The 25,102-nt window shown below is 38.1% G+C and overlaps 1 protein-coding gene across 3 annotated transcripts; it reads left to right on the plus strand.

Annotated features, from left to right (window-relative positions):
- Positions 1-3,197: 3,197 nt before the first annotated feature.
- Positions 3,198-23,693, plus strand: GALNT3 (polypeptide N-acetylgalactosaminyltransferase 3). 3 transcript variants are annotated; one of them, XR_004358102.1, is made up of 12 exons: positions 3,198-3,309; positions 6,119-6,206; positions 13,401-13,992; positions 14,835-15,007; positions 16,192-16,341; positions 16,598-16,832; positions 17,584-17,701; positions 18,075-18,275; positions 19,033-19,164; positions 19,796-19,897; positions 20,284-20,465; positions 22,541-22,599. XR_004358102.1 is itself a non-coding variant. In XM_032693654.1 (12 exons), exons 3-12 carry the CDS (start codon positions 13,484-13,486, stop codon positions 23,277-23,279), a joined length of 1,896 nt encoding a protein of 631 aa, XP_032549545.1. In that variant the 5' UTR covers positions 3,198-3,309; positions 6,119-6,206; positions 13,401-13,483; the 3' UTR covers positions 23,280-23,693. The 3 variants fall into 3 exon arrangements, 2 of the variants coding, with proteins under 2 accessions (XP_032549545.1, XP_032549546.1); XM_032693654.1 differs by lacking the exon at positions 20,284-20,465 and adding an exon at positions 23,157-23,693 and having other exon boundaries at positions 22,541-22,693; XM_032693655.1 differs by lacking the exons at positions 3,198-3,309; positions 20,284-20,465 and adding exons at positions 3,660-3,765; positions 23,157-23,693 and having other exon boundaries at positions 22,541-22,693.
- The last annotated feature ends 1,409 nt before the right edge of the window (positions 23,694-25,102 follow it).

The raw sequence follows: 25,102 nt of genomic DNA on the forward strand, positions 1-25,102 counted from the left end.
GTAAGTTTTGCAGTATGATAGAGCTCAGAGAACAAAGATTTAGTATAGTAGGGAAAAACTGACGGTATTGGAGTGGAAGGAAGAACATGAAAGGATCTAGAAAATGCTAAGGCTGGGGGAAACTCTAAGGGAGCTGGGCTGTGGGAGTCACTGTGCTATGAATTCTTAAACTATGCTCTTTTGCTTTTTTTTTTCCACTGTTAAAAGAATAAATACATGGACCTTACTGAGGCAGTTTCTAGTAAAACAGCATTTCTTTGTACACAGCCTTATTCATGCAGGATCAATGTGTTGTTGCTTCCTGGATAGCATAGGAATAACATTTAGCTGAATTTTAGAATAAAAATAGGTGGGTTTATATTAATAAATGCAAGATGTTTTCAAAAAAGGCAAGACATCTGCATCTACGTTTTTCTCATAAGATGGACATTAGCCCTTCATAAGATGGGTGTGACAGATTAAGTCATCATAGTGATAAGATACAGAAATTAGTTGATAGAAATTGAACTGAGACTTTAAGCTTTCTGTTGCTAACTTCTGGTGAAGAGTTTTATGCGTAAACCTGCATGCAGGTAAAAGATTTCTGAATCCCCATTAGCCCTCTTGAGCATATATAGGCACTGGTGTCTTTATAGATGAGGTCTTTAAAAGAAAAGTGTAAATGACACACATCTTTGGATTTCAATTTTAAAAAAAAAGGTGGCTCTACGTAGTCCTTCAGAGAAAATCTTGCTTTAAAGTAGTAATCTCAGAAGAAGTAAATGTCCTTTCCATATCCCTTTTGGTTTACGTAAGCCAATTTAAGTTTTCTTGTGCTTACAATTTTTTTTTTGTTTTTTTGTTTTTTTTTGTTTTTTTTTTTTTTGTTTTTGTTTTTTGTTTTTTGTTTTTTGTTTTTTTTACTTTGTCTGTAGAAGGAGTGGCTTTGTGCCATTTCTCTTTACTCCAACTAATTGAAAGTGTTAATTCACTTTCTTATTTTAAAAAATGCATGTTCTGGCAGTTTGATGGGGCTTTTTTAGCCCTTTTCTTAATAAATGGGTTTGAATGGAAGAGACTTCTGGGATGGAGGGGAGTCAGTAATGCTGATTTCAAAGCACTGCACTCTTTAGTGTGATGTTGCTTAGCAACCCATCTTCCAGTTTTGCCTTTGATGAATAAAAGAGGAGAGTGAAGCTGTGGTTTCTATTGATTCATTCACTGAAACTGAAAATCTAAGCATCTTGTAGCTATGGCAACATAAGCCATAGGTGTCTCTTCCTCTTCTCTCTTGCCCCCCTTTTACCTGCAGGTACAGAATGCCTAGAATATATTCTAGAGAGTATGTAAAAATTGTTGATAACTATTCTAAATAATAATTCTTTTTTAATTTGCTACTGCTTTTTTAACATTTGTACCAGTACTAGAAGATGGTCTAGGAAGTACCATTAGGCAAAATAATTAGTACGGGTAGCTAAAAATAACTAGTAAGACTGTTAAACAAAACTAGAGTAAAAGGAATGTGAAAGTTTTTTCCTGTTTTGTCTACTGTGAATAAGTTCTCAAATGTAGTGTAGCTACAGTAATTTTTAGAAAGGCTGCAGACTTTCTGAAATCAGGCAGCTTTGGTTTAGTAAACTAAAAGTTAATCTTGTTATTCATTAGGTGAGTAGTTTATTTATAAACACAATACTTTAAACAGAGTTTATAACATTAGAGAATTTGCTGAAAATTTTCTGAGCTAATTATCTTTGAAATTGGTCCAGGAGACATTTCAGGGAAGTCTCAGTAGTGGAAGTGGATTCTGGCTCTTCAGAAGCTGATGATAGAGAGCTCATTAGTGTGTTCCATGTACAATGCTGAACAGGGAGAAAATAAGAAATTAAGGAAGTATTTCATTAGCAAGTACTTCTCCATCAGCTTGTGATTATGCCACTTTTCAAAGATCACAACAGCGATTTCGTGATCTGGCTTTATTTGTTCAGTGGTTTTACCTCTTGCTTCATCTTGCAATGAAATCAGAACCCTTTGTTGTTTGAAACATGGATCTGCCTTAGAATGTTGAGAATTGGACCATTATGGCAAAAATCACATGCTTTTATCTCTGCTATATGTTGTTGCTAATTATTTGACATGGTGCTTACTAGAAGAGGAGCTAAGTGAACAGTCTAAGTCTTATTCTGAAGTTATTTTTTTGTTATTCTTGATGTTTGATTGGAATTGGTTTTTTTTAAGGAGTCAATATGCCTGTTAATGCAGGTTTTATTCTGGAAAACAGCAGCTTTTTGAATGTTCACACTAGAAATTTGCCTTACTTTAATTTTGTGCTATGAAAGTTGAATGTTGGCTGTGCATGTCTCAGGTGATGTAGCTACAGTTCAGGCCTCAACTTTCAAAGGCATAAGGGAGGATTTTAACATGCTAGAAATACCAGAACATATTAATTGTGATAAATGCTGGTCTAAATCTTTTATTAAGAGGCAATATTAATTAATTTGTTAAAAAACTGGTATCAACATTTTTGTTACTGCTGTAGAATCAGTATAACTCCTGCCAACTGCCCACATAGTTGCTGAGCTCATTGTTACCTGCAGTTCACCAGTGAGAGAATGAAGCTTTAAAGTGCTGGGCTGGGACAGTGATTTGAGAATAGGAAGAAGGGGAAACTCTACACTCCATTAAGGGAGGGCAAATAGTACTTTATTTTTTTTTTTCTCCCGTAAATTAAACCATGCTTCAAAAGAGAAGAGATTTTGCATCTGTCTCTCTGGGAAACCGCATTGTGAAGAGAGGGAGCTCAGTGTGATATCCCTTCTCCGATCTGTGATCTCACCTCTGAGGGATTTAGTGTTCTGTTTCCCAGCAACCTGAGCTGGGGCGTGCTTGGTCAACCACGTCTTGCACCACATCGCACTTCGATGGCTGAAGCAGGACCCGCAGCCCCCGCCGTGACGCTCGAATTGCGCTCCGTGGTTCGGACGGTGACGCGCGCACCGCTGCGGGGCGCGTTGTGTCACTGTGCCAAAAGCGCCGCGTCCCGGGGGAGCGGGAGGAGAACAGGGAGGAGGGAAGGGGCTTCTCCCGGGTGCCCCCCGCACTCACACCCCTCACGCCGCCCCCTCCCCGCCGGCGGCGCCTCGCGCACCTGGCGCCAGGTGAGGGCGGGGCGCGGGCGTGCGGGGCGCAGGCGCGGGCCGCTCGCGCGCACCTGGCGGGCGCGGGGCGGAAGCCGCAGAGCCCGCCCGGCTCCGGCCTCCCGGGACTCCCGGTGTTCCCGGTGCCCGCGGCCGCTCGCGCGGCAGCGCCTTCGCTTTCCTCCCGCCGGACGAGGTGAGTGGGGCAGTTGCAGGAGCCCCCGCGCGGCTCCGCTCCCCCTTGGCCTCGCCGCAGGCTGTGGCCGGCGGAGGGGCAGCGCCCGGTGCCGCTTCTCCTCCGTTCGCCGTCTCCCGTGCGGGCGCGGGGCTCGGCGGGAGGGCGGGAGCCGTGACGTGAGGGAGCCCTCCCGGGGTGGGAGCGGTCCTGGGGCGGGCGCGGGGTTGGGGCTGCCCCGGGGGTCCCCTCAGGCGCCCCTCCGCGCGCGCTCCCCACGCGCAGTGCCCTCAGAGCCCCCCGAGGCCGCAGCGCCGGGGCCCTTCCCTTGAACGGCACAGCCCAGCCCTGCGAGCCTTGCCCGGGGCCGGGACAGCCCCGCTAGCCCCGCACCGGGCCAGCGGGGAGGGGGCGAGGAGCCCAGGCTGCTGCCTGGGCAAACGGGTCTCCGGGAAGTGCCGGCCGGATGCACCGAAGGTATTGACCGAGGGAGGTGTCTCTTGCCACGTACGGATCCCGCCCAAGGGTTTGCCCACAGTACCGCATTCATTCCATAGCAGCAGGGTGGTAGTTCCATTGTGTACATTGCCAGCTAGCTCTGGGATAGTTCATGCTACACGAAGTGCTTTTGAAAAGTTACCACACTGTCTCTTTTCCCCGGCAGTTTGTTAGTGTTCTACGCAGCGTGTGACAATACTTAGAGAATGTTTTCTGGGGTCTGGAGAACTGACAGGGGAAGCGTATTTTAACACTAATAACCTTAGTGTCGTGGATTTTTTTTTTTTAACTTTGTGTAAAATATTATTGTACAAAAAAGAATTTGTAGATAAACTTTTTTGTTGGTTAAATAAAAAAATCTTACTGGAAATATGAATGTTATATACGCACCTCAGTGGTATTTTATATGTTAGTCTTCTGTAACAAAACGAACTCTTCTGTTTAAAAAACTACAAATTACATTGATCTACTCAGGATTGACTAAAGCTGGTGTTACGCTGCTGAGCTGACAGAGTTAAAGACTGAGACAAAACAGCCAACTTTACGGAGTTTGGTTTCCTTTTTTAGCTAGGTTTGCTCAGTGGTCTGGTCAGTTTGGCATCTGCTACTGTCATCTAAAGGCTTCTCAATAACAGAGCAAAGTAAAAATTAAGTTGGTTACAGAGAGCCTGAATTACTATTTTTGTTGCGCTGTGGGAAGGAGCAGAAGACCAATTTTACTCATAATTGCTATTGCCACTTAACTTTGGCCCTTTTTGGGGGCTGGGTAGTACCAGAGGTAGCCCGGATATCTTGACCTCCGTTAAAATAGGAACAAGATATAATTGCCCTCTCTGTGACATTCCCCCAAAGTCTGTGGCTCTAGGTGACATGCCATGTTGCTTTGAAATTGGTTTTTTTGCTTTGCATAAGTTCGCTGCCTGGTTGATCTGTTCCAAGAGCTGTAGCTAGTGCAGGCTTTCCCCTTTCTTTGGAATCAATGTTGAGAATCGCATTCATGATACAAATTGCTGCTCAGTTGCCTGCCAGCGCTGATGAGTTTCTCATCCCAGTCTGCTCATTGCTGTGCTTGTCTTGACAAGATTTGAAAGTGGCTCAAGTTTCTAGACCATGAAGTGCTAGGTTTTGTCCACTCATGTAAAGCCTGAATTTATTCACTTGCTGTTACCATTGTCTGATTTTTCCTAATACTCACTGATATGTGCCATAGGAAATAGTTCTGCTTACAAACAGAGAAATCATATCACAGAGCTACTGACTTCACAATTCCATAGTCAAATGGTTAACTCGAGGGGACTAAGGTTATTCAGCAGTGAAATGTAGCTGGAAAATAAACATTGAAGTGGGAAGAGGAGGAAAGCAAAGACACGTTTGGAAGATTCTGACAAAGATTAGTTTAGCGGTCACTGACCCAGTAAATCTCCCATGAGGAGACTCTCGCTTATCACTTCGACAAGAGGTTATGGCCAGTCAGAAAACTGTGATTTCAAGACCTGCACTTGATACTCAGATGCTTTTGTTATCTTAGAAGCATTACTACAATCAGGAAAACAAACAAAGTTCCCTTGGTTATGATCCAGACATTATCTTCTGGTGCTTAAATGATAATCAGACACTAATCCTTCTGAGTTAAAACAGCACTTTACAGCTGCTATCGTGCTCACTTGTCATCATGGCATTTTTAGGGACAGTCTAAAATTATTTTAACAGAGGCCCAAACCAAACTAACCAAGAAAAAAGGCAAGATACAGAGTTGAGTGAAATTTAAATTTGAGATAAGTGCATGCCATTTACATATCCTAGGTCTTTACATCATGTACAGTCCCAGGTCTGTAAAAATAAGACATAAATATTTTTATAATATACAGTTACTGTATATTTTTAATATGCTATTGGTTGTCACAGGGAACTGTCTAACTGCCTATCACATACAGTGCTTGGCTGTATAGTACTAGTACTACTAGAAAAATAGTACTAGTGCTCATTTTGAAAGAGCATGTGATAGTTTGAAGCACTTCCATTTGGATATATGGAATGTTTGGGGATGATTTGTTTGGGGTTTTTTCCCAAATTATTTTTTTGATCTCAAAAAAACTGCTGAAGGAGATAGTTGACCCATTTGTACTCCAGCAAGTTGTTTCAGTGCTGCTGTTGCTCAGAATTTCTTCAGCCTTCTGTGTGATCATCTATTTACAGCTTCTCATTTCTGTGTAATAATCAGTGAGGCAGATTGCATCCAGCATTTGCTAGAATAATTTGTGCTCTCGATGTTTCTAAAACAAAGGCTCAGGATCTGAATACATTCAGTATTCCTCTTACAACTTTTTTTCAGGAGGAGAACCACATTTCCAGTGGCTGAGCTTCAAAGAATGTACCCCGAGGAACAGCACCTGGCGTTTGTGAATCTCTGTTTCTTTTAGGTATGTGTACCCTATCTAGGAGTGTGTTCTTAGTGAAACAGATAAGCAGTTCTCTTTTGTTGCAATTGTGGAGATAGAAACTAGTCAACTGATTCTGTTTCTCTTTATGTGAAGCTATAGTCTTTCACTTCAGTACAGCTCATTTTATTATTTGTTCCTTTATTTAAGTCAAGGGCTAATATGCTTGTAAACAGCATAGTTTGTGGGACCGAAGCAACTTTTTTAATTTTCCCTGATTTCTGAAGTGCTTTTGAATGTTTTTGATTGTATGAAGAGCCTTCATATTCCATATTAAGGTAAACCTGTATGAAAAGTTCACTCTAAACTGGATGTTTCTTAATCTGTCCCAAAAGGTGCATGTGTGAATGTGTGTTCCTCTAGGTTGTACTTCTAGGAAGTGGGAACTGTTTTGTTCAGTGATTTATTTATTTTTTTGCTGGTAGAAAAACCCTACAATTTCCATGGTGGTAGAAGATGAAAATATAGTTTACCAAACTGATTATTTCAGTAACTAATATTTTAGTAATATCTACGTTGATATTCATGCAAAAAAACCAGTCTGGAATTTTAGATTCAGAAATACCAGTGGTGAAAGTAGGACTTCTTACAGGTAAGGTATCCTGAAGTATCTTTGTCAGACTTTTGCTAATTTGGAGAGAACAGTTGATCATAAGTGTCAGGTCTTGTTTTTCCAAAAGAATTTTCTCAGTGTTTCTATTCATACACCCACCTTCTTATTAAAGGGACATCAGGGTTTGATGAAAGGTTTGTATAGTTTGATAACAAAAATAGACAAGCTGGAATTATAGAATAATTAGATTAAGTTGAAGCAAAGTCATGTAGTTAAATAGTTTTGATTCGAATAGTTCTGAAGCATTTTTCCTATTTTTCCCTTTTTTAGTCTTTTTTTTTAATTGTTTTTAGTATTTTTTACTTATTTATTTATTTATTTATTTATTTATTTATTTATTTATTATGTTCTATAAGCAGCATTGTCAGGAAACATTTGAAACTTGTTTAACATTCAGATTAAAAAAAAGTAGATTTTAAAATAGTTTTATTAAAAAACTGCAGTCAAGTGTATTGTTGATAGTAACCTCAATAAATTTTGCCTCACTGGCATGGTCTGAAAGAATTTCTGCTGATTTGGTTTATATTGACACTTTCATTTTTTTATACAAAAAAATGATTGTCTGTAGTGTTATTCAGACCAAACTAACAAAAAATCAGAGTTGTCTGAGTGTTGGCTACAGTAGGGAGGCTTTTTTCTAAGTAAGAGATTTTGCAGACAGTCTGACATCAGAGTTAGTGGGTGGCATAATGTAACATAGACTGCATTGAATTCACACACTACCCATGTGATGTGGTTTGAAGTAGTGTGGCAGCTGCTTTTTGGCACTTTTAGGAGACTTTTGTAGTACATATTAGTTTTCTGGTTATTTTCTTCTTAAAAAAAAAACAAACTTCTAATGTTTAGGGCTAGTTATTTCAAAGTGCTATAAGAATCCAGACTGCTATTAGTGAAAATAACACTAATGAATAGAAGATTAAACACTTTGCTAAACAGTCACCCCAGGGAGTTTAATCATGCCACATAGTTCTTCAGCATGTCTTGGAGGATTGAACAGTAGCTTGGTCTGTGTTTACTGACATTGCTGTGCCGTGAAAATGTGAGAGGCATTTGTGCAGAATAAAGATTGTATTTCTGGCTACAAAATTATCCGGGTGAAACTCCTAAGTAAGATACAGCTTTCATGGCAAAAATTCTTCAGACAATGTAGCTTCTGTTCTGGAAAATGCTACTATTTTGTGCAACAGAGAGCTCTTCTCTAATTGTAAGCAATATCCATGTCAGATATTTTATTAACAAAACTGCACTCAGCATGTGTCTATATCAAAAGGTTTTGCTGTATGTTTGTGGCAAATGACCCTCTGTCCACTTCGTCTCTGCTGCACATGCTGTCCCAAAGCTGTCACTCAGTCCTTCCTCTAAAAAAGAAACATCACTTGCACTTGTTCTTGTGCACGTCCTGTGTGCCATGTGTGCTACTGCAGTCTACTCATCCACATGGAAAGGGTTTGTTGCTGTCTACCACAACACCTAACACAGGTGAGTTGTCTTTTCATTTCTAGGGACAGACACATTTCCTCTGTGTGTTGTGGCAGCTTGCTGTAGTTAGACCTGAGCAGCCGAGACAGAGGTATCCAATAAAAGAAAATATGTTGTCGAAGAGAAGTCCACGGGTATGCAAATAACAGTGAATATAGTAACACAGGAGGACAAATGCTGAATAACTTGCTCTTGGTTGCTCATTATGAAGAGTAATTTAATTACTTATCTGTCTGAAGGCAGATGTATGCAAAAGAGGCAGTGCAAAAAATATTCTGAACGAATTTTAGATTTTGGTTATTTAGATTTATGGATATCTTAACTTGTGTTAATCGTGAGAATTCTGAGGATCTGTGTGTGCTTAATTTGTGCAGGAAATAGTCCCAAATGAAAACAACAAGATGTTTAGTTTATAGTTTTGGTAAAATGTACAAATGTACTTTTTATGTTTTTTGAAGATTAGGTTAGTATTTCAGCATCAAAACACCATCAAAACTCTGAAGTGTGTCCTAAAAATCTGTGAAAGAAATATTTGCTATTTTCGAGTCCATTTTTCTTTTTTGTTGCTGGAGGCAATGAAGTAAATATAAAACTAGAAAAAAATAATGTCTTAGTGAGCATAAGATAAGTAAGTCTTGCTGTGTTAATTGAAATACTGAAGATGTTTGGAAATCTGACAGTTGTAACTTTAACTCTCTAAAGTAGTTGTTCTTTGGTACTAAGACATGTAACAGCCACACTATATTCTACCCTTTTGAGTAGTCTCAGACCAGCTCATTAAAACAAAATGAGATAGATGTAAATATTTAACTCAAATATTGATTAAGTTCTCCAGTTTAAGCATAATTTCAGTGTAAAACAATGTTGCTGTATAGAATTAACTTTAACCTCACTTCTCTTGACATATCTTACACCATCATATTCATTAAAGCTTAACCTTTTTCTTGTCATGAACAAATTTAAGTTTCTTTACCAAGAGGAAGAGGTCTAGAGGAAGTTGGAGAACATAATTTCATGTTTAATGAGATAAAAGAAGTTTGAGGACAACAATGTTTGGAAACCGACCAACCAGTCGACAAATGCTAATGCTCTCCCTCCCCATGTGTTTGCCTGATTGACGATGCCTAATGACTGCTTATGAGATAAAGAAGTTATATATTTTTATATATATGGATAGATGTTTTGTTCCATTTGAGGAAGATATATTTATATTGCTTATTGATTTCTAAGCTTTAAGATTTACTAGTACCATATGTGCTTGTGCATGGTGCACCGAGAAACAGTAATGTGATTTTGATGGTGTTACAAAAGCATTCCTGATTAGTAACCTGCAGAGGCTGTAGCCCGTGCAATGACAGTCTTCTTGCTGGGTGCTAATCTGTGTTTTACATTGTGTATAGCATTTTCATGGCAAGTTGGGGGAGGTGGGGGGTGAGGATGACTGCACAGGTGGGCTCTGTGATAAGAGACAGGGGTTGCTCGCCCCCCATTCTGGGCTGGACACAGCTGGTTCCAGACAGCTGTGAAATAGACCCACTGTTGGCCAAAGCTGAGCCACCCATGTAGCAGGTGGTGCCTCTGGGATGAGGTATTTCAGAAAGGGTATTTCTCACAGCAGCTGTGAGAAAGAGGAGTGAGAAAAATGTGAGACCCTGCAGAAACCAAGGTCAGTAAAGAAAGAGGGGACAATGTGTTCCAGGCACTGGAGCAGTTATTCCCCCCCACAGCTCATGGAGAAGACTGCAGTGAAGAAGTATTTCTCTGCAGCCCAGAGCAGGTATCCACACTGCAGCCTGTGCAGGACCCCATGCCAGAGCAGGTGGATATGCCATGAAAAAAGCTGCAGCCTGTGGAGAGGCCATGCCAGGAGCAAGATCCTGGCAGGAACTGCAACCCATGGATGGCCTATGCTGGAGCAGTTTATGCTGAAGTACTGTACTGCACGGAGAGAACCCATGTTGGAGCAGGGAAAAAGTGTGAAGGGGAAGGAGTGGTAGAAATGATGTCTGACAAACTGACCACAGCCCTTATTCTTCATCTCCTCTGCACCACTTAGGAGAAAGGAGATAGAAGAATTGGCAACGAAGGAGCGAAGCTGAGCCAGGGGAGGTAGTTTGAGTCTTTTTTTTCACCATCCTACTCTATTTTTAATTGCCAGTAAATTAAAATCCATCATTACAAGTCTTTTTTCCCTGTGACAGTAACTGGGAAGTAATCACACTGCCCTTAGCTCAACCCATGTGATTTGCCCTGGTGGGTAGAAAATTCATGCAGCCAAAGCTCAGCTGGAGTTGAAGCTGCCAGAAAGGTGGGGGAAAATAAAAGAGTTTTTCAAAAGCTAGTCGAGGGAGGGGATTGTCCTGCTCTGCTCTGCACTGGGGCAGCCTCACCTTGAATAGTGTGTGCAGTTTTGGGTGCCACAATATAAAAAAGATAATATTAAGCTTTTAGAGAGCGTCCAAAGGAGGGCAATGAAGATGGTGAAGGACCTTGAGGAGAAGCCGTATGAGGAGTGCCTGAGGTCACTTGGTCTGTTCAACCTGGAGGAGACTGAGGGGAGACCTCGTTGCAGTTACAACTTCCTTGTGAGGGAAAGAGGAGGGGCAGGCACTGATCTCTTCTCTGTGGTGACCAGTGACAGGACCCGAGGGAATGGCCTGAAGCTGTCTCAGGGGAGGTTTAGGTTGGATATTATACAGAGGTTCACAATCCTTAACATCCACTGGTCAGATTATGTGACCAATACATCTGTACTAGAGTAAGCAGCTGTCACAAGTATTGAGGCCATGTTACTGAGAACGCAGCTGCGATGGGCAGGGCACGTCTCAAGGATGAAGGACCACCGCCTTCCTAAGATCCTGCTCTGTGGTGAACTTGCCACTGGCTGCCGCATGAGAGGAGCCCCGAAGAAAAGATACAAGGACTCTCTGAAACATCTCAGCCTTGGCCATATTGATCACCATAACTGGTCTACTCTGGCCTCAAATTGGGAGGCCTGGAGACACACCATCTATAACGCAGCTGTCTCCTTTGAGAACACACGCAGGATCACTCTCAAGGAAAAAAGGCAACGCAGAAAGAACCGTGTCTTGCAGAATACACCATCTAAGGAGTCTTTCTGCTGTGCTTTTTGCAATCGGATATGTCTGTCACGTATTGGCCTCATAAGCCACCAGCGTGCCTGTAGCAAATGTGGATAGTGCCTTCCCAAATCTTCATTCGCGAAACCTAGCCATGATACAAAGGTTCTTCCCCCAGAGGGTGGTTGGGTACTGGAAGAGGCTCCCCAGGGAAGTGGTCACAGCACCAAGCCTGACAGTTTGAGAAGTGTTTAGATGATACTCTTGGGCATGTGATGTGACTCTTGGGGATGGTCCTGGGCTGGGCTAAGGGTTGGACTCCGTGATCCTTGTGGGTCCCTTCCAAATCAGCATATTCTGTGATTATTTTTTTCTCACTGTCATGTTGAGGATGGGAAGTGGAGAGAGTGGTTAGGTGGGTGTCTGGCAGCCAGACACCAGATATGGTGAGAAAACAAGACATTTTTCAATCTGGCAGTTTGGTAAATTGGTTGCAATACTTTCATTGGGAATGAAAGTTTAATTCTTAGTCTTACAGTATATCGGTACTGGTATTGTAGTACAAATTTTTCAGCACTAAAGAAAAATGGGAAAATAATATGTGAGACAGAAGTGGACTGGTTTTGTGGTTTTATTTTGGTTTTCTTTTAAATTCTGTGAGTTGTGAAGCACATTTTTGGTACCTTTTAGTATCTCTCTGGCAGTGATGTAATAAGCTCCCCTCTGCATTCTCTTAACAATAACTCTATGGTAAAAGTACTGTAGTTTGAATGTATAGCTTTGACACAAGCTTTGAAACACAGTATAATGTGAAGAAATCCAGATGTTTAATTTCTCCTACAAATTCTTGAAGGAAACTATGTAGGGTTGGGGTTTTTCTGTTTTCTCTGACTTGTATCTCTTCCTGAGTATATATTATTATTATATATTAAGAAATGCAGAATCTACTTGTATTTCAAAGAAATAAATAGAAAAGCAGGTTTTTTTGCAGTTTTGTGATCAGTAGTTATCACGTGGGAACTAACTGTGACTTTTAGCTAGATGCTGTTTATTTCTTTACTTGGTTCACATACATGCAATTTAGACAAAAATGAAGGTGTTTCTTGAATTCAGGCTGGTTTTTATATTTTCCCCTCTTATAAACTGCCACTTTTGCAGAGAGAATTTAATTCAAATCAGTTAGATTTTGGTAGTCCTCAAATGTTTTTCATAGTTTCATCTTTGAAAGCCACTGAATATGAAGAAAACTGTGGCAGAGTTCCTGAAACACAAGAGCTCTTTGGCATGTTCTCATGATGAGCTGCAGCAGCACGTGCCAGAAAATGCAGCACAGGTGAATGAAAAAATATACAGAATGATTACTTGATCCCCAGGCTAAATTAACCTACTCCAATTTACCTGTATAAAGTCTGCATTGAACATGTATACTAGATAACTAAATTAATCTAAGAATTTCCCACTTGAAGTCTGATTACTTATCTTGAAATAGATTTTTTTAAAAAATATTGGAAACTGTCAAATTGTTGAAATATGTTGATTGAGAAGTCTTTCCTGTCTTTGTATTTCACTTTTCATGTGGCTCTCTCTGACATGCAACTTGAACCTATGTATTGATTCCATCTGTTTTCCTTCTATCCCATCATTGAACTAAAATTCTCTGCTTCTAGAAGACTTTAAACAACACTTTCTTCTAATTTTAAACAGCCTAATTGTAATGTGAAGTAGTGGCACTGTGTAGAAATAGTGTTTTATTCTTAGTGGTATGCCTAATTTCTGGTTCTTCTATTTGAAGTGTATTTAAAAAATAAAACCCAAAACAAAAAAACAGGGAAAGGGCATTTTGGGTATCTTATAGGTAGCTTTGATGTATAGTTAAGTGATGTAGCACACGTAACATTTGACATTTGGGAGCTGTGAATTAAATCCTCCCCATTAATTTTTTGTGGCTTTACATTGTTGAATATACTAGATGCCTAAATGAATACTTTTTGTTTTAATTTATAGGTATTATAATTTCAAGAAATGCTGTCACCTGTTTGAAGAACAACACTCACAGAAAGTTGTCGTGTGAAATTTTTTGAACTAGAATGGCCTTGAAAAAAACACACAAACTATTCAAGACACTTTTTCACTGGAAACTTTGGAAGTTTAGCATTATTGTGTTTGTCTTTTTGGTATTTTTATTTTTATTGCAAAGAGAAGTGGGTGTTCAAGATTTTAAAGATGAAGCAGGAATTGAGCCAGTTGTTGGAAAGAAAAGTCATGTATTAGGTCTTGTGTTAAATGCTATGAACAATATCAAAGGTGCAAAGCCAAAAATGCAGATAAAAGCACCAGTTAGGCAAACTAAGATTCCTGGAGAGAGACACTGTTTGCCAGGGCACTATACTGCGGTGGAACTAAAACCCTTTCTAGATCGACCCCTTCAAGATCCTAATGCTCCTGGAGCTTCGGGTAAAGCATTTAAAACCACCAACTTAAATTCAGAAGAACAGAAAGAAAAACAGCTTGGAGAAGAGAAACACTGTTTTAATGCATTTGCAAGTGATAGGATTTCTTTACACCGAGACCTTGGACCAGACACTCGACCTCCTGAGTATGTTGAAATATGTATGTCCTGATAGTTGAAAAACTTCTCAGAAATTCAGACTGCAAAGTGATTTGAGTTCAGCATTAGGTGATAGTTTAGGAAAGTCTCCTAGCTATACATAATGATTGGCTGTACATAACAGTCTGCAGTGCCAAAGCCAAGAATGTTTAGAAAAGCTCACTTCTTTCATGGTTTTGAATTCAAAGTAACCATATTTAAATAAGATTTTCTGCTTCTGCCTTTAAGCTAAAATTTCTGAGTAACTTTCAGGAAACCTGCTAAGTTTTGCCTAGAAGAAAAATGAAAGTGAGGTTTAAACTTTTTTCCAATTTAAACACCACCCCCTGTTTTTTTAGTATTCAATGTTAATAAAACCATCAGCATAATTTAATAAATTAGGAAATTATAAACTGTTGAACAAGGTAATGGAATATCTCAGCAGGAGTCTTGTAGTTTTGAAAAATTTTATTAATGTAGACTCAGGACTTGGATAGAGTGGATTTTGGTTATGAGCAGTCTCTCAGTGTCAGATTACATGTTGTCAGCCATCTGTGCCAGGAGTGACTGAACTTATTGAGCTGCTGCTGGTACCTGTGGTGCAGCTCCCCATAACCTCTGCTAGAGCATGACTCGTGAGCATAACAATGTATTTTATGAGGCAGTGGCTGTGGTTATTACCTTGGAGTATTAACCTCCAGTCTCTTAAGTTGACAGGTGGCAAACAGTAAGTGTATTTTTAATGTCTATAGTTATAAAGCTTTATACTAGAAAGAGAAGGGTTTCTTTTAAGAGTTTGAGTCAAAAAACTGTTGTCCGTTTTGTAACACCTGACACTTTCTTATCTGTAGATGTATTGAACAAAAGTTCAAGCGTTGCCCACCGTTGCCAACCACAAGTATTGTAATAGTTTTTCATAATGAAGCGTGGTCTACTCTGCTCAGAACTGTCCACAGTGTGATGTACACCTCTCCTGCTATTCTGCTAAAGGAGGTTATTTTGGTGGACGATGCCAGTGTAGATGGTAAGAAGTCTCTCTATTTTCACTTCTTTTTTTTTTTTTTTTGATTGAAGACATGTTAGAGTAGCAGATAAATTGATTAAGAGGATATCTCTTTGCACCATTGATGTGTATAATGGTATTCTAAGTGGTTTTGCTCCTTCCTTTCTCTTTAAAATACAAGTAGTCCTCCCTCCTCTTTTTTTCCCATAAGGTAGTCAGATATGAAATTCTTGTTCTCTAAAAGGTTTTTAAACCCTATTTCTAGTTTTTCTAATTCTAGTGCTGCTTTAACTGCATAACTGGTTGCATGACAAGTAGCTTTGTAATTTGTGCTTCAAAACAATTGCGATTTATAGAACAAAGTATCCAAGTACAAATTGGCCAATACTTGTGGCAATTTGCATTTTGTCATAGGGATTGTCTTTATGCAAATGAATTTCATTCATACGAAGGGAAGTGTCTTTACTGGAAAGTAAAATTATTTATTGGAAAAATAATCTTCAACACTCCAGCTGACTCTCAAAGATAATTAACTGTATACTGAGTGTGAACACAAATGCAAGTTCAAAAAACTTTATGTGCTTAACTTTAGAGGAACATGTCTATACATATATGCTTCTGTTAATGTATTTATGCTTTTTTGCAAGTCTGTATTTAGTATACTGCACACTTGGATGTGAAGTATGTTCAGTAGTACAGTTTAATGCTAAGGACGGGCAAAGTGTGGAAGATGGTGTGGGATGTTCAATGAGCGATGTGGGGTTGTTTCTCAAACCTTGAACATTTAAATAGTTTTCTGTATGGTTTCTGTTGCTGTTGTAAACAGAGCCTTTGAAAACTGTGTAAATGTGCCATCATTAAGGAAAGAATTTGCATGTTCCACAGATAATGTAGGTGATCCGTTTGTTCTGAAAATGGAGGTTGAATTGGTATTCAAACTGTTAATGCTGCAGCAGAGATGTACTAGCATGTCCTTTCTTGTTTAGAATATTTTTAGTATTTCATCTCCTGTTCTCTGCCAGTCACCTCTTACTATACCCTACCCCCAACAAAACTCAACCCCTAAAAATAACGTTCAGCATTTAGGAATTTTTACGGTTTTGATGTTGAGGTAGTTTCTGGGGTTAGTGAGTTGTTAGTTTAATAATGTAAAATTTTGGGCATGTACATACACTGAATATTCCAAAACTGATTCCTTGTTCTAGAATACCTGCATGATAAACTAGATGAGTATGTGAAACAGTTCCAAATAGTTAAAGTAGTCCGTCAGAAGGAAAGAAAAGGTCTGATCACGGCACGGTTGTTGGGAGCTTCCGTAGCAACAGGAGAGACCCTTACCTTTCTGGATGCTCATTGTAAGTGTAATCTGTAACTATGCCAGGTCTGCTTTATAATGCTGCTCTCTTTGATTTAATGTTGCAGATATTTTATGATTTATAAACATTTGCAATATATCATCTTCCCTATTGCTGTTTCATATTATTTAAAAGTATAATTAGCAATGCTGTTTAAAAGCAGTCTATATTGGCTTGCTGGACATGTTGAAAAATTCCCTGTGTACTACTTTATAGCCAAGTAAAGATTCAGTGTTTGCTCCCATTGTCTCCACAGGTGAATGCTTTTATGGCTGGTTGGAGCCGTTATTGGCAAGAATAGCTGAGAACCCTGTCGCTGTTGTAAGCCCTGACATTGCTTCTATAGATCTCAATACTTTTGAATTCAGTAAACCATCTCCTTATGGGCATAGCCATAACAGAGGAAATTTTGATTGGAGTTTGTCATTTGGATGGGAGTCTCTTCCTAAACATGAAAACAAAAGAAGAAAAGATGAAACCTATCCCATTAGGTAAACATAATTGGAATACTATTTAAATCCTTCTGTTTGCATGGGGGTTTTGTTATGAACAGCAGTTTGTAAATAAACTTTCTTCACATGAATATAATCAGACATCTTAGTATCTTAGATGTTTTTTGTAGTATTTTCTTTAAGAACCACATTTTAAAGCTTTCATAAAAATATGGCCTCCTTAAGACAGTAATTGCTCTGCATTACTTTTTTTTCTATGTACACTAGGGATATAACAAGCAATTTCTGTTGCTTATTATATTCCTAGCAGGAGGGGGCAGAGGAGGATTGTACACAGTTTTTTTTCAGAGACAGTACCACAGATTTGGGCTTCTCTTTCATCATACTTGAAAGAATGACAAAATGGGTCAGAGCACCCAAATACTAGGCTGATACAGTAGTGTGTTTGATGATAATTGTACCTGTTTGGCCACAGATTACTGGTTACTGGTCTGTATGAGTAATAATTTTACTTGATATCCTCCATAGGGGGAAAATATGTTGGTTTTCCTGATGCTGTCTTTTATACCAGCAGTCATTAGTCTAAATGAGTTGTTAATAAATGACAATAAAACTGTCAAATGAGGCTCCATGTGGGCAGATTTAATTGCTAGAAGTATTATCTATGCCAGGAAAATGCACCACTGCAATGAAATACTGACAAATGCATAGAAAATTCCTAGAACAGTTATACCATGATTTTACATCTATATTTAGAAAACCCTGTCTTCCTTCAATTTTGTTTTTGCAGAACACCTACTTTTGCTGGAGGTCTCTTTTCAATATCAAAAGCCTACTTTGAACACATTGGAAGCTACGATGAAGAAATGGAAATATGGGGAGGTGAAAATATAGAAATGTCTTTCAGAGTAAGTTTAGCTCCCTAATTAGCAATTGTCTCTATGCTGACAGTGTACAGGGGTTTTGAGGACAAATTAGTACTAGATCTTGACTCCTCTGCGGAATCAACCAACTAGGAAAAGTGAATTACTAATTACCTTTGAACTAAAATACAAACATGCTCACTGAACTGATTTTAATTTTTGTTAATGTGTTTAGGGTTGATAACTGAAATGTATGTTTTCAAGGTTTACCTGATTAGGAAATTCACTTATGGAATGCTTGATACATGTACTCTTACTAGTGGTTTGATGTTTTCTGGTGAACAATAATATTGCTGATTTTTTTTCCACCCCCTTAATTCTAATTGCAGTGTACTTACACACTAAATGTTATTATTAGGTATGGCAATGTGGTGGACAGTTGGAGATCATTCCTTGCTCTGTTGTTGGCCATGTCTTTCGCAGCAAGAGTCCCCACACTTTCCCAAAAGGTACTCAAGTGATCACACGTAATCAGGTTCGCCTTGCAGAAGTGTGGATGGATGAATATAAAGAAATATTTTACCGAAGAAACACAGAGGCAGCAAAAATTGTGAAACAAGTAGGTGGTGGTGGTGGTATTAGAAATCACACTTGCTGCGTTGAAAGTTTTGGTGAGCAAAAGTTATTTATTGACAAAGTATGTAAGGATTCTAGATATTTTAATGAAAAGTCAGAGTTCAGTTTGCCTAATGCTGTAGCCCCAACAAACATGAAAAACTTAAGTGTTTGGGTGGTGATAGTGTTGGGTTTTTATGGCGAGTTTTTTTTATTGGTGGGTTGTTTCGTATGTTCTCTAAAGTCCTGGGTTGTTTGCATTGAGCAGATATGGGAACTACCAGAAGAGCATGAGATAAACTACTGAGCATACACAATGTAAACTAACTTATTTTTTGGAGTGAGGAACATAATGTCTTATTAGTCTCAAGATGCTTAGTATTTTTACTTAAAAAGCAGGTTTTGTTGCTCTTTAGCTGCAGAATAAAGTTTATTTGATGATGGATAACCATCCTATCTCTATCTGCTTATAAACATCAGCTAATTTGAAGGGAGGTTGAGTTTTGGCTTATTTTCTTTGTAAGTTTTCTGTTCAGTGAGACTCTAATGTTCTCTTCGAGAAGCTATTTTTCTTCCTTCAGGTGATAGATTTTCATGACTGTCTAGTAGGACAGCATTAACAAGAAAAAAATCAACAAACAAAGCTTAAAACTTGCTTAATACTAGAACACAGAATATCATAGCTTTACATGTAAAAAATTGATAGTAGTAATTTTAATATATTTATCTTCCATTCTTCCTTACTTCCCCAACTGTAACAGAAAACATTTGGAGACATCTCAAAAAGACTTGATTTGAGGCACCGTCTGCAGTGTAAAAATTTTACCTGGTATCTCAGTAATGTTTATCCAGAAGCATATGTGCCAGACCTGAATCCCTTGTTTTCTGGATATGTAAGTTTAATTTTAATTATTTTCTATAGTCTTCATAGTCCAGGAAGTTTGCTAATCTTTTGTGCTGTCTTATAGCTTTTAGACTTTAGCTGTCATTAACTTCTCTAGGGTTTTCTGTCACTACTCTGGATAAAGAAAATCTTTTGCATACCTTGCTATTTGAATATTTTATAGCTTTGTCAATAGCTACGTAATTTTCATTTTTTATTCATGTCAGTAGTCATTTTCCCTGCCAAATAACTTTAGACATTGCACTGCTGAAACTGAAAAAAAGTATTAAGTAATAATTCTTAGCTTGAACATGCATGTTTAGCATTTACAAATAAAACTTCCCCTTCCTCCAGTTTTGGTTTTATGTGTATCTGTTCAAACTGTAATTTGAATAACAGTAACATTGTACACATTGTACACCAGTAGGCTATATAATTCCATATGTGACTAGGTAGTTGGTAGGCTTTTAGTTAAAAAAGATTAACTGAGAGAACAGGATTTTAGTTTCAAGCATAGCAGAAAGTAAAAATGAACTAACAGCTGTAATTGTTGAACTAAAGATTAGCTTTATATATGAGACAGTTTAATTTTTTATCATCCCCACTGAGCTTTTTTTATCCTGATAACACCCTTTCTTTAGTTAAAAAATATAGGTAACCACATGTGTCTGGATGTTGGTGAAAATAACCATGGTGGCAAACCACTGATTATGTATTCTTGTCATGGACTTGGAGGAAATCAGGTAAAATATTTGATACATAATTTTTATGACCTCCTCTGTAGCTTTACCATATAAAAGCTTTTAATTTATTTTAGTGAAATGGACTAATTTTTAATATTAAATATCTCTCCCCCATCTCTCTTTTTTCCTTTTTTTTCTTTAATAGTTAATTCCTACATATATTGTTAAAGGGAAATTCCATACCAGTCTTAATGTTGTGTCCCGCTTCTGATGTTTTAAGTTCAGCATACAAATTCAGATTTCAAACACAGTTGCCCTGCTTCACTTGACCTGTCTTTTCTGTGCAAAACGTTTTCATCCTACCCTTATTCCTGTCCTGTAAGTGTTGTCTTCTTAATTCTTCCTTTCCTTATGCTTCCTCCTATTGCTTCTTTCTCTGTCACCAGGACTCGCAGTGTCAAGGAAGATGTTGGTTGGAATCCAGCCAATGGGAGACCAAGTGTCCAGGCCTGAGCCACCTTCCCTATCATGCTTGCAGCCTCATAGTGTGAGGTCACAGTGGCCTATCCTGTACTGGCTAATGCAAGTGAATAATATGATCCCATTTGTTCAAGAGGAGCTCTCTTTGGTGCATAGCTCTTGGAGGCAGCAGTGGTTCTGTTCCTTCTACAATATAACTTGCAATAGATGTCAGACACTGAATCCTTCAGTCACTACTGCAATACCAATAAAAGGAGTATCTTCCCTGCCTAGAAGTGCACACTTCTCTGTTGCCTCTAAGAGTCAATAGAATTTAACAACTGTAGATCCTTAATAACTGAACATCAGCAAAGGTTTTAAAATTTTTGTTAGAATATAATTGTTATTTTGGGGGGGGTTAAGTTTTTTTCAACCTTAAAAGCCATCCATTGATGGCACTATGAAAATTCAGACACATAATCCTAGTTAGTTGATACTTTCCTAATCCATTTTTGTGGGAGATGGAATGCTGTCTAGATTAAGAACTACCCTGTTATGTTAGCTTCTTACAGTATTGAACTTGGTTTTTTATTCTGTTGTGGATTAATACTATAAGAGCCTTTTCACACTGTCACAGTTAGTAATTCAGGAACACTGTACCGAGACACTGTATTAAAAGATCTGCTGTATGCTTCTATTGTTCTCTCTCTAAGTTATCTTGGACTGTACTTAAACTCTATACTTTCAAGTGTTATGTTTTTTGTTTTTTCCTCCTGCCATGAAATAACAATCTGAAGCCCTTTAAATGTCAGCCTTCAGAGAACCTTAATATTGGTTTTGCTGGTAATGCTCAAGGGATGCATATTTGCTTACATAACCCCTCTCATTACAGTGCTCTGTTTTCAGTTGTTTTCTATCGTTTACCAGACTTTTATCAGTGTAGGCTGATATTTTCCATGCTACCTGTCATCTTTGTCCATATATTTGAGATGGCAGAAGAGAGTGGAAGAGAGAACCTAATTGTCAGAGTTGTATATCAGTTGTATATTATTCTTCCTTTTTAGAATATTCTGGGACTGGGAACATGCCCATCTCAATATCCAAAATTAATGAAGTTTTAAACCTAGCTTTCAAGTCATATTTTCAGTGTGTGAAGAGTCTTTGAAGTTCAAAAAATAAATCAGGACAGATTAAGTCAGATTACCAGATTAAGAGTAAATTATTATGTCTGAGAGCTGAGTGACTAAGCAGGTCACTCCTATCAGCACCTATTTCAGAGATTAATGTTGGTCACAGAGTCTTAAGAGGGAGATGCCTGTTTGTTCCTCAGTGCTGTTCCTCTGTGCTATTCCCATTGATTCCAGTGAGGAGGTGATTGCTGACCAATTGGACAGATGGTTGAAAGCCACAAGGGAGTAACTGAGCCTGGTCTTAATAGTCAAAGGAGAGATACAGTGAAGGCGGCTGACATATGGAGCCAAGAAACAGTGGTAGTGGGATGTAATGATAGGAACTCTGCTGTTTAATGAGGGAGAAAAGGCAGAGACCAGGATGTTAGGGTAGGGCTTAGAGGGATAAAAGGACAGCAGTGTCTCTTAACTGTTAGAAGTAAATCCCTGTTAAGACCAGAATTATAGCCTAGAATTCCTGAGCCTTAACAGTAAGTATTGTGCTGTGAGCGAATCATGGTAAAATTAAGTCACAAAATACTTTTCTAAGTCACATTACTTTTCTAATGGCTAGCTCACAAGAGAACATAACAGCATCCTATTGTTGACATTTATTGTTTGGATCAAGCAGAAGAAGTTGGCATACAGCAATAAGTATTGTTCTATGTGACTTTTTTTTTCTTTAAGAAAAACCAAAATCCAGCAACAGAACTGAATACAGATTTTTAAAGTTAAGAAATACCAAAATTTATCTGTGCAGCTATCTCTAGTCTTTGGTTTGCCTCCTTGAATTATATATAATCTGTGTGGGAGATATTGCATCATAATACATATGCAGCTAGTGCCATTTGCAATTTATACATGTAAATATAAATAAGCATTGCATTAGTATTAAAAAATGCTTTCAGTTTTGTAAACACTTTTAAAGTGTGTATGCTAAAAACCAGAAATTATTCTGTAGTCTCAAATTTTTGAATAAGAAAGGACATTTATTACTTTGTATATGGGAACTTCAAAGGCTTTAATACTTTTGTTTGTTTTTATTTACTGAATTTTTAAAAAATTATTTAAATAGTACTTTGAATATTCTGCACACCATGAAATTCGACATAACATTCAGAAGGAGCTTTGTCTACGTGCTTCTAAGGGACCTGTGCAGCTTCGAGAGTGCAGCTACAAAGGCCAGAAAACCTTCGCTGTTGGAGAGGAGCAGTGGCTGCACCAAAAGGTATGGGCTGTGAACTGGCATTTCTGTCAGTGATCTTTTATATTATTTAATTTTAGATTTCCTGTAAAAGTGAAAATGCCAACAAAACTAAACTCAGAAGCCAAAAAAGAGTAAGTTTAGTTTGGGCAGGAAATTGTAGGTAATTTCAGCTTTTCAGTTACCAGATCAAAACTCGATTTCACTAGTGGGAGTGTCACTTAAAAAACCAGTTTATATCCTTTAGTGTGTATGTCTGGACATGCACCTGGAGGCCAATTCAGATGCTTTGTATCTTTTAAAATATTTTTTTAAATTTTCCTAACAAAACAAGTTGGCACTTGTGTACTACTTTTATTTATTTGCTAAATATCTGTATGACCTATCTGTATGACCTTTAGCAGTCAACCTGGGGGAAAAACAGTGGGGGAAACAGCATATTCATTGTTTGCTCACTTTTTTTTCCCTCCTTTTTTCCTCACTTTAGGATCAAACTCTGTACAATGCAGCACTACATATGTGCCTTACAGGAAATGGAGAGCATCCAAGTTTGGCATCCTGTAATCCATCAGACCCCTTCCAGAAGTGGATCTTTGGCCAGAACAATTAAGATTTCATATTTATAGGCCAGAAGCATTTTATTACAAGAGAAGATCCATTCTGAACTGCGATTATTATATACTCATACTGCATTTTAAGTGATACTTTCAACGCAAAATGTTTAAAGTTTCTTTTCCCTCTTAAGTTGGATATAAAAATGTCATCGGAGATTCCCTAGGACTCTGCTATACCAAAGATAATTGAGATCCTGATTATATTTTGTTTACAATATTTCTGTGATGAGACTTTATATGTTGACCACTGATTTATGGATCCTATTAGTCCTCTTTCACCTTGAGGGCCATGTGTGTATTGTTTTTTCACATATTGTAAGTACTTCTGAAGAAGACTAATTTTCTTTGTAGGGTTGTGAGAAATTATTGTCTGCTGTCTAAAACCCAATACACTCTATTTTTATGCTCAATTGGTGGACATTTTTTTTATTAATTTACTTTATTCAGTGACACTTTCTCAATATTTTTTAAGTTTCTTCACTTGAAAAATTAAATATTTGACTGTCAGGTAAAAGCCAAATAGGCGACCATACTATGCACAGCTTCTAGCAAGTCAGTCCTTTTGTAGAAGAAAAAAGTAATTCTCACTGAAATATGTATTTATGATTATTCTAATGGAAAATCTGCTTATCCCGATACTAATCTTTTGTTTAGCCAAAACTACTTCTATATAGGTTTTTTTATATTTCATGAACTTTAAAATTTATGACAGTTATACTGTAATAGATTCCCAGCCTCTTAACATTTACACATTTTTTCAGCATTTTTTTCATTATTACTTTTAAATTACTTGTTATCTACTAAACTCACTTTTCTCCCCTACCTTTTAGTGATTTATTCCATGTTTACTTCACATGAAACCTCTAATGTGATCTGTACGTGACCTCTTGTGTGAGCACTTGCATGTTTGTTTTTTTTCTTGTTTCTGTTTCCCCTTTTACAAATGACTGACCTCAGTTTTATCAGTTTGAGTGAGACCTTGGCCTTTCTAAATATTCTGCTAACTATAGAAAATGATACAGCATACTCAAATATGTAATCTATTTTTAAAGAAATTTAAAGTGAAGACAAAAATATTTAGCTGTATGATCAAATATAAAGCTGAGAATAAATTCGAAGGGGTGGGTATTAAAGATTGAATAGAACAAAATATATTAATAATAACTTTGTTCTTTTTTCCTAAATAATATCATTGCAGATAAATGCTGATTTAGGTATTAGGTCTGGTGGGTGGATGAATGATGGTATGTGGGGTTTTTTACTTCTAATGGGGGGAGGGAGTCTGTGGATAATTTAATGGTATCTGCAGAATGAGTTCAGTTTCTGAATAAAAGCAAGAAGAAATCCTTTCAGTCATTCTAAGTCATCTAAAAGGACAAAAAAGTGAATAAGCAAGGACCAGTGATAATTTGTTGGAAGAATTATCTTAAACTAATTTATTTTTTTTGGCTTGATGATGCCTTTACGTTGTGTCTTGGCTTCTGTAGGGCTTTTGGTGACACTTGTGAGAACGTCCTGTGAAGTTAAAGCTATACGACTTGAAATAACTGTGAACAGATATTGATAAAAAGCCTGTACTGGGAAGGGTTATTAATACCACTGTGAAACTGGAAGGTTGTGTAGAACAGCACTGCCTGTGTCCTCTGATAAATGTTATAATTTGGTAATGGAATACAAAGTATTACTTTTGCAGATCAAACCAATATTGGAAGGGCAACAAATGCTCTTGACAAACTGGAGATGCTGAGGAAAAATAGAATGCAGGTCAATAAGAAAATTGTTGAACAATATGAATAGAGGATGGGAGATTACACAGAGA

The sequence above is a fragment of the Chiroxiphia lanceolata genome, chromosome 7 (genome assembly GCF_009829145.1).
Source record: "Chiroxiphia lanceolata isolate bChiLan1 chromosome 7, bChiLan1.pri, whole genome shotgun sequence".
Classification (NCBI taxonomy): domain Eukaryota; kingdom Metazoa; phylum Chordata; class Aves; order Passeriformes; family Pipridae; genus Chiroxiphia; species Chiroxiphia lanceolata.

Coding starts and splice junctions, on each gene's coding strand:
- GALNT3 (XM_032693654.1), top strand. CDS start 13,484: ATGGCCTTGAAAAAAACACACAAACTATTCAAGACACTTTTTCACTGG. Junction 13,993..14,834: donor CCAGACACTCGACCTCCTGA/GTATGTTGAAAT, acceptor TCTTATCTGTAG/ATGTATTGAACAAAAGTTCA. Junction 18,276..19,032: donor CAGCAAAAATTGTGAAACAA/GTAGGTGGTGGT, acceptor CAACTGTAACAG/AAAACATTTGGAGACATCTC.